Source organism: Taurulus bubalis, assembly GCF_910589615.1.
Source record: "Taurulus bubalis genome assembly, chromosome: 2".
Lineage (NCBI taxonomy): Eukaryota > Metazoa > Chordata > Actinopteri > Perciformes > Cottidae > Taurulus > Taurulus bubalis.
The window spans coordinates 7272042-7282093 of record NC_136590.1 but is presented as its reverse complement, the minus strand read 5'-3'; the positions used below and the strand labels follow the sequence as shown (position 1 = coordinate 7282093).

General features: G+C 41.8%; 1 protein-coding gene across 1 annotated transcript in view; it reads left to right on the top strand.

The window, feature by feature from the left end:
- Positions 1-1281: 1281 nt before the first annotated feature.
- The window catches only part of grin2cb (glutamate receptor, ionotropic, N-methyl D-aspartate 2Cb), a gene marked incomplete at both ends in the record, with an annotated part of 35785 nt that continues 27014 nt past the window's right edge, over positions 1282-10052 (top strand). The window contains 2 exons of the mRNA XM_079214180.1: positions 1282-1629; positions 2498-2596. Coding sequence (XP_079070306.1) covers positions 1282-1629; positions 2498-2596 — 447 coding nt within the window. The remainder of the gene's footprint in view (positions 1630-2497; positions 2597-10052) is intronic.

Here is a 10052-nt window from a genome sequence, read left to right as displayed (position 1 = left end):
ACAGATCTGTGAAGTAATCCTTAATAAAGGCAGCTATACGTCCATCATTTCAGGAATAACTCTTTATTGACTACAGGTTAATGTATCAGTAGCATCTAATAACAGGGATAGACTGAAGTTCAAACTAGATATTTCATTCTAAGGGCACTTAAAGCCCAGGAGCTGAAAACCTTATTAAGATGAATGATGATTGATATGCCGGGAGCTTGAACAATGAAGGGAAGTGGAATGTATTTAACCCGGGGTTGCTTTGAAAAGAGCTTTGAATCAAAGCTGGGAGGTGTTGTTAATTATCAGGGTGTCTCTGATGGCCACAGACGAGGCCGACGCTCTCAATAAAAAAAGACCCAAATATTTGTGTGTATGTGGAGATCTTTATTTGCTTTAAGAAAGCCCACCTGCACTTATCAAGGCTTCAAAGGTATTGATTCAATGAGGAACAATCGTCAAACAGCTAACATTTGATTGAAGTGTCTTTCTCCGTAGCTGTGAGTTATATAGTTAATGCACAACAAACAAAAGGTGTGTGGCAGAGCCCTAACTCTCCTACACTGACACACATTTGCGTCGATAATGGTCTTTGCATTGCACGCCTTCCACAATTATTTATGATGAATGCGATTAACTCATATTTAATCTACTGGTGACACCAGTGCATTTACCATGAACTTGTCTTGAACCTGCCTAAATAGTTATACGACTGGTTTTGGAGTTTTACATTTGCACCGGCCAAACAAGTTCACAGATTTAAACAGCAGTAATTGTTGAAGCTTTGTCATCTGTTGTGTTTCTTTTGGGAAGGCCGATGACATCACCACACGTGGAGCGAGGCTGGTTGAAGTAATTTAATGTAACGTAATCCCAGTGATGAGGGTCGAGGACCTGTGTGACAGTTTTGGCATCCTGCTAGCAATCTGTGTGTGTGTGCTGAATCAGAGATGGAGAGGTGATTACAGTCATGACACTGGGGGTTGGATTACGGAGGATTACATGCATGCATACTTGCATACACTGTGTCACACACACCTACACACACACAGTTTCCCCATGACACAAGAGTCTAAATACAGGGCTAATACTGTCATACAAAAGGGTCAGAGAGAGCGAGAGACAGACCAGAGAAATGAGGGATGACTATTTACAGACGGATTATGATGAATTATGTCAAAAACATCATAAAAGTAGAGCAGCTTTTATGTTTGACTGTTGCTCTCTTTCCTTTCGATCTCATCCTCTCTCGTCCTCATTCTACCCCTCCTCTCCAGGCAGTAGGCTGCCAACATGGCCATTCCCAGGGGACATCCTCCTCCCCCTCCTTGGCCCCCTCTCTTCCTCCTCCTCCTCCTCCTCCTCTCCTCCCCGCTGCCCCTGCAGGCCCGGCCGCTCCTTCTTCACCCATCCATCAACGTGGCTGTGGTGTTCAGCGGCTCCAGCTACCAGAATGAGGTCAGAGGTCGTCTCAGCGGGGAAAACTTTGTCGACTTGCCCATCGTGGTCAGCCCTGTGACCGTGCTGGTCAACGACACCAACCCCCGAGACCTGCTGACACGCCTCTGCGATACCATGGCAATGGAGAAGCTCCACGGCGTCGTGTTCGAGGATGATGTGGGCCTCGGGGCCGACGCTCAGGTGAGCGGGATTTCTGCATTTTGGGGTTTTCTGATAAAAACATCCTCTCTCCAGAGTTGCGGTGTTCAGTCACCGACATCCGATGTTCCTTAAGCTGTTCAAGACAACATTTTGATGTAAAAAAGCACCTGTCTTGTTTGGCTTGAACCACAAAGCGGTTGGTAAAGCAGAATAATTGAGATGCCAAGCTTTTACATCTTTGCTCAAATTAAATTATGGTGTCGGTTTAGTTTCTGTTTGTAAAAGGAGAAGAAGTGACATGAAATCATAAAGGCAAAACATAAATAGTCCCCTATACAGTGCTCTTACTAACTAAGCGATAGATCATTACAAGTATCACTATAAAACATGTTTATTTAACTGGGAAATTACTTGTACAGAAAAGTTACATTTACTTCCACTTACTTATACTTCCACTACAAATGCACTTTACTTATTGTCAGAGTTTCAGGAACCAGAGTTTTCTTCTTCCACTGCCTTTGTTGGCACACTGTCGCGTTTCTTAGGGTTTTACGTCAATTTCATGAGCACACAAACAAACAAAACAGGGGCCCACTCATTGGTAGTGCGTGTAGTGGTAAAAGAAACTCTGCAGGATTTTAAGGATTTATCTTCCATGTTGTCTTAACAATTCAGATTGAAAGATCAAATTGGATTTTGTGAAATGATCCAAAGCTCCAAAATACCTGGAATTAAGTGACATTTTGGTTTGACCCGTGTCTCTGGTTGTTTCAACATGGCAATGACTCAAGTTTGAGAATTTAATCTGACTTTATGGACGCCAACTGTACAACCTGATCAAAATGGGGCTGTAAAAAAATGTCCACTTTCTTTCGGCAAACACTGAATCTGTCCGTTTTGCCTTCAGGTGGCAGAAGTGGCACAGATCCTGGACTTCCTCTCCACTCAGACAGCTCTGCCAATCGTGGGCATCAGTGGCGGCTCTGCAGTTGTCATACCATACAAGGTACTGTCAAAATAATGAGCCCATCTTTGGAGCCAGAGCTGGAGTAATCTGCCTTCTTACTATGATGACACACACACACACATAAAGTGGTGTTTATGCAACATTTGACACAAACACTACAATTTAGGAAGCAAGAAAAACAGATTCTAGTAATATGATGAACAACAACCTGTCGTGTGAACACTGTCGGCAGCAGCAGCCGCTCACAGCCTCCTGTTTTAGTCTTCTACACCGCCGTCATGCTGCTTAAAACAACTTAAGTAGGTCAGAGCGGTGAAACCTACTTTGGCAGGCAACTCACTGCATGCAAATATTTGGATATGAGCAATACAGAGCGGTGAATTATCAGCGTTGACTGCAGCCATCGACCCTCATCAGCTCCACTAATCCCCGGCTGGGAAAAGTCTGAGTTGTGGGAAGGAAAACTTTGTGATGGGGAGACGAATGCTACTGGCGATCTACGCCTCAATAAATCATCCCGGCGCTCTTGAAGAGCAGCAGGTTTTTCCTGCTATGATTTAACATGTATCGCATTGATGAATGGAGATGGAGAGCAGTGGGCTGTGTAGTTAGATTGTAAAAAAAGGAGATTGATGACACCAGACAGATTCATCTATACTTTCTCTCTACTTTTGATTTGCAAAATGGCTTCTTCCCTTCTTCCTCTCGCGCTCCATGCATTCTGCCCATCTCCACTTCCTCCCTTTAATTGCTTAACTACCATCATCAACACCTTGTATTTATAGAGCCAACTCTCACACATAGGAAGACACATGCAAATGAACACCCTCACATCTTATAGCACACACGCACGCACACACACACACACACACACACACACACGGATGCATTCCTACACCTATCCACCACAAGAAGCATCCACAACGAATAGAAAGTCGTAACTACCTGGATCTCACCCCCTGGCAACGTTTTGTAAACCTTAGCATGTTGTATTTATGTATTTATCAGCTTCCTGTTAATCAAAAGGTATCTGCAGATGTCACGTCATAGATGGGTATTAAACAGGAGGAGCTGTAGCTGCAGGAGGGTGATTGATTTGCTGTGTTTTGGAGAGCCAGAGTGAGGGAGCAAGAGACAGACAGAGGAGAAAGATGCTTCGATGAAGCTCGGCTGACAGCTGCCTGAAGGCAGTGTTTCACCGTCTCACTGATAAGTCTTCCTTCCCTCTTTCATGAGCGAAATAGTCATTCTTGTCACTTCTTCATTTTCCTATCCTTCTCAGTTTATCTTTTCCGTCTTCTAACTCTCCTTCCACTTTTCACCTTGTCTCATTTCACCCTCCTTTTCATATTTCCCACACGTCTCTCCAGTTTCACCATCTCTCCCTCCATCACCTTTACTCTTTGACACATCCCAATCCAGTTTCTTTCGGGCTCTGTTGTGCGCCGGCTGAATCCATTAAGATTGTGGCTAGGAGCAAGAGGCATGTTCTCCTTTCTGCCGTCTCCGAACTCCAGGACCCCATTAAACTGTTAATTAGACCCTTCAGGAGGCTGAGGCCCCCCACAGCTCTCATCTTTCACCCCAAAAAATCCAAACCATTCCCTCGTCTTTTCCTTGTATTTTTCTGATCAGCAGCCTTGCATAACCTCCCTCCTCCCGCTAACTGTCGCTCCCTCACCTTACGTTGACATTTAGCTTGTTATTTACCCAAGATGTGCTTTTGATCGTCAGATCTTCCACCGTGTAAAGTATCTCTGAACCTTCAAAAGATATTTGGTGCAAAGTTTGTCAGTTATCAACAATCTCAGGCTTGTAATTTGCAGAGCCGACCGTGTCTGGGTTATTTAACCTCTCCGCTTGACAAATGCACAGATGGGACGCTATCTCTCATACAGAGCGACCGTTTGTCTGACAAGCCCAAAGTGTTGAGTGACAGTTCTCTATATAGCACAAAGAGTAAAGCACTCTCCTCTGAGGCCTGCCTGTCGAAGGCCTCATTCAGCCCTCCTCCTCGCACCCCCCCTCGGTCTCTTTCTCTCTCTTATGTACTGCTTTGTTGTCAGCAAGGAGGGGAAAAAATGCCCGTCAGAGGTGTCTGGCACAATGGGACAGGTGGATGGGATGGAGAAAGACATACGTGCGAGTGCATGATTCTCTTAGGGGATAAAAGAGCTCAATAGTGCTTGATTATCAATAGCCTGATGATGATGAATATCTTTGATCGTGGGTTTAAAAAGAAGCAGCACCCTGCCTGAGCCGCCTATTTATGGGTTCCTGTCTCAGTGATCTCTCTATGGCAAACAACAAGGAAGGAGGGAATTGAGACAAAGATGAAAAGATTGAAGGGAGGAGAGGAAGCGAGTCTTTTGTCAGACGGCGCACGAACATCACGCGAAGGCAAAGAGGAGGAAATGAGAGTGTGACGAACGGCTGAGTAAAGGCGTAAAGATTGTTCAATAGGGCCTGAAAAAAACTGACTGACGTATCTCTCTGACGAAATCAGAGGTTGGGAGTGTTTTGTCTTAGTGTGTGCGTGTGTAAAACACGACTTGGCCAAAAAGGAACGTTACACCAATATGTGATACATATGTGAACATATATCACTAAAGACGTCCATCACCCTCCTCTCTTTTGGTTGCAGGTGCAGGTGGAGGTCTTCCACACCAAATAAACTAAACAATACAAACTCTCCCCAAACTGTTGACAGATAGTTGGAAGCACACTATTTTCTAAACATATAATTTGTTTGCTGTAGCATTAAAAGGTCCTTTAATTGAGCCAATGCAAAAGTGCATTAAAAGTGTATGTGTATATTTTCTTAATGTCAGGAAAAGACTGAAATTACAATGAACCCATGGTCTTTGTAGCCTGATGTATCTTATTCCTCTCTTCCAATTGTCCAAAACTCTTTGATGAGCCACAGTGTTGCATTGGTTCATTACAACGAACACACACACATTATTTTTTCCTGTTCTAAAAGTATATATGTGACCCACTTTCAGGATTAACATCTTGGACCGTGATGCACAGGTTGGCATCATCATCCATGATCACCAAAGCCCAAATTAAACAATGACAAACCACAAGAGAGCCCCTGTCACATGCAGGGAACAGCTCACATTGTATTTGGAATAAAAAGCAAACACAGGATTTTAACCAAGAGACCGCTGTTCGTTTCCCATGTGTCCAAGTCAATGTCATCGTTTCACTTTTCTTACATAACGTATGCACGAAACAAACGCTTGTCACGCAACAAGCCTCACCATAATCTTTTCCTAACTCTAGCGTGGTGCCTAGAGCAGTGGTTCTCACCCTATTTTCAGTTATGTATGTGAAATATTCTTTCTGTGCGATCAGTGTCTGATTTAATATAGTATATATACAAATCAGTTTAATGAACTTACAATTATATTTGATTTAATATGTATAAAATAACAATTTGTATAGGAATTTGTAATGGATGCTCATTTTAAATATATATTTAAAAAATCTCACGTACCCCTGGGAGAGCCTTCACTGCCCTAGAGCATATAGTTTGAACGTCCACTGACCGAGTGTCGATATTTGACGAGTCTGGAGTGAGAATGTGTTGTAGGAGTCCAATAAAATAACTTTCTGCGTTGCTCTGACTTGATACGAGTGACAAAGATCGTTCAGTCAGGCACAAGTGACTTTATGAGATAACACAGCCCTGTGAAAGCAACACTGGGAAAAAAAGTCTCATCACCAAGCTTCAAATAAGGCTGAGTTTTTGGAGATAAAATATTTTCACAGGACATATAAAAGAACATTGGGGCGACTGTAAAGCCAGTGGACTTTGTTAAATAACGAGGTTGCAATAAATCATTTTTTATGGCTTCTGTGAGACATTTTGAGAAGATTTAACAATGACAACTCATATCTATTATCGTGAGGCACTAACACAGTACACCTCTGTGTTTTTTGAGGAATTACATTGTGAATGTTTGATCACACAGAAACCATTTCTTTGTTCATTACAGTTACAAACATCAAATATTGTGTGATGATGGTTGTGGACGATGATGAAGTCTGGAATAAACAAAGCCGACAGCTTTATGTGTTTGCCGGTAAACAGAAACAAAAGCGCCTTTTAAGTGCGCACGTGATGATTTTTGAAGCAAGGAAACTGTTGAGACTGAGTATTCCAGTGTGTAACACCATTTATTACAATTTGAAGCTGTCAGTATAAGATTATATTTCAGGAGTTACAGTCTCGGTCCTGGCTGCAGTCTAAGGTCACACTCTGCGGTTTCTTTTATTTGAGGGTGGGTTCTTTCTGTGGCCGGACTGACCCGCTTTCCCTGTGTGTCCTTCTGTCTCTTCTCTCAGCCTCCTCAATTCTGTCTCTCTTGGCCTCATGGTCCAAAAACTCCACAAGCAGGTCACAAGAAGCCCAGATTCGCTGCACAGTATTCCCACTGGAAATTGTTTTTTTATCGCTGGGAATAAAAACACGTAAATGGCCAGGCCACCCCCAAGCTTCACAGCGTGGCCTAATAACTTCAATAAGGTGGTCAGTCAAACGGCTAATAATGTGGGATTGGAAAACAGAAGTTTGATTTTATATCCAGGGGCAATGGAAAGAAACATGAATCTGTTCTGCAAACTATTTGTGGACACAAAAGGCAAAATTGTCTGATAAAACTAACTAGTTTTGACATAACAAATGCATTTACCCAAACGACTGTTTCTATTTAAAGGGTCAGTTCAACCAAAATGCAAAAAAAATTCTACTCTCCATTAACCATGGTATCTATGATTATCTGTTATGTTCAAAGGCTGTTGAGATAAATGTATTAATGCTAAATAACTAACCTGCACCAATGTAAAACATGTCAAATGTAGAAGAACTAAAACACTAAAACATCCCATCATACAGATTAAAGCCCTCTATATGTCTTTACATTAAACTCTATATAGCCAGTTAAAAACTCATGTGTGCTCTGTATTTGTGTCTCTCCATTTCCCTACACTGTGTGCTATAACAGTCACGAGTGTGAGATCAGTGTTTTTAAAGATTAAGCCACAGTGACTAAAGTCAGGATGTCTCAGCATCGCACCGGTTTTGACCTTTTCTTTCCGAGCCATTCTAGCAACATGCCCTGTGGATGTCGGTTTGTAGGTCGGTCGATCCACTCCTGTGGTCCAGACTGAAATATCTCAACAACTACTTGATAGACTGCCATGACATTTTTGCGCAAGCTTTCAAGGCTCCCAGAGGCGGAATCCTAAAGACTACGGTGTTCCCCTGAGTTTGTCATTAGTTTGTGAGGAACTGTGCTGTCTGAGGAGTCACAGGTGGGTTTTATTTCCCCAACAATGAAGAAAACTATTGACAAATGAGTCTCAAAGTTCCCATAAAAGAGGTCAACTAAACAGAACCTAACTCAGGCTTTAATAACTTAAAATAAACTGAACTGACTGGGGTAAATAAAAAAACAAAACGCCTACAACCTTAACTACAAATACTACAAAACAGTTAAATTAGTACCAAAAACAACGCAACAAAAAAAAAAATCCTAATTTACACAAACTCTGTGGTATTGGGCACTTCTGCTTTACGTGGTGCTCTGTGCTGACAAGATGATCCTCCAGCAGCAGTAACCAGCAGAAACGCCCTCGGCACCGTTAACTCAAATACATTTGTACTCCAGGCAAATGTATTTAAAGACAAACTAAAGTGTGACTGTGCAGAAGCTAACTAAATATAAACTACTGACAAGAACACTACATATAGTGAGTGTTCTGTATGAAACAACAAGCTATGTGGCATCATAACAGGAGGTCAAAATCAATGAAGAGAAAATGTATTATAAGCAATAGAAAACTAAGGTGTGCATGAGGGTTACCTCTTAATCAGCTGTGGCAGTGGTCAAATACTTTGGGTTCAGACTTAATACTTGTGAAACTAATGATATTATTAACATATCTGTGTTTAGTGTCAATTAGCAAATGTCTAATTGGCATGCTAAAACTCAGATGGTGAACATGACACTTATTGTACCTGCTAAACACCAGCATTGTTGTTGTGAGCTGTTGTTGTTGTGAGTCACATGTGGCTCAAAGCTCCACTGTGACTCAGAAGTGTAGTTTCACTGTCGTAATCTTGTTTAATTTGTCCCTTTTATACCCCTTAACTTCATATAAATGGAATCCAAATATGTCAATGTGCCCCTTTAAGTTAAAGTAGAAATGCAGTAGTGTAAAACATTGTTAATTACCTTCAAAAACTCATCTAAAAGGTACCTAAAGTGTAATCAAAAAGAAAGTAATCAATATATATACAGTAGAGTATTCATATTATTGGATTATCACTGCTGTAGCTGGTTGAGATGCTTACGTGCTTTATATACTGCTTGGTACTGGCTTTTTATGCAAAACCCCACTGGAGATGGACGCTTCCATTTGGACATTTTAAGAAAGAAGAGTGACGTATTCTGCACACGATGTATCTGAGTCCATATAACGCGAATGAGCATCTGTGTGTGCGACCTGCTTCCTGCTTGACCCACACCAGTCTCTCCACCGACGGGGAAGTAAAGCACGGAGTTCTCCCCGTGGGAGGAGACGAGAGTGTGAGCAAGCACCATGTCCGCCGTCTTCCTGTCACATTACCATACGCTCCTGCAGTAGGACTGCTAATTGCGTCTGTGTGTGACAGCATCACTGCCAAGGTGGCGAGAACAAGACGGCTGGGAAGTGGGAGGAGGGTAACTCTGGCGTCTCTTGTGAGCGTGTTATTTAGACGCGAAAAAAGAAAGTACTTTTGTTGTAATTCTTGCTCGAGAAGGCAAAAGTCAACATCTTTCGGCACATTTGCTCGTTGGATATTTCACAATTTAAGATGCTGCTAATTGGATGATGAAACACTTATTGGCCCGAGGGAGGTCACTACATTATTTGCTTGTTTAATAGCTCAGACAAAACTAATTGGAATTGAATTACACCTCTTAAAATGATGCACATCAACACTTCTGTCATATCTGTAAAATGGTCTAAAATAAAGACAGCGTGTTAAGAAAAGCTACGCCAATGGTTTGAAATGCTATACACTTCCTGTTTCCTAATTGCTATACACTTCCTGTTTCCTAATTGCTATACATTTCCTGTTTCCTAATTGCTATACACTTCCTGTTTCCTAATTGCTATACACTTCCTGTTTTCTAATTGCTATACATTTCCTGTTTCCTAATTGCTATACATTTCCTGTTTCCTAATTGCTATACACTTCCTGTTTCCTAATTGCTATACATTTCCTGTTTCCTAATTGCTATACACTTCCTGTTTCCTAATTGCTATACACTTCCTGTTTTCTAATTGCTATACATTTCCTGTTTCCTAATTGCTATACATTTCCTGTTTCCTAATTGCTATACACTTCCTGTTTCCTAATTGCTATACATTTCCTGTTTCCTAATTGCTATACATTTCCTGTTTCCTAATTGCTATACATTTCCTGTTTCCTAAATGC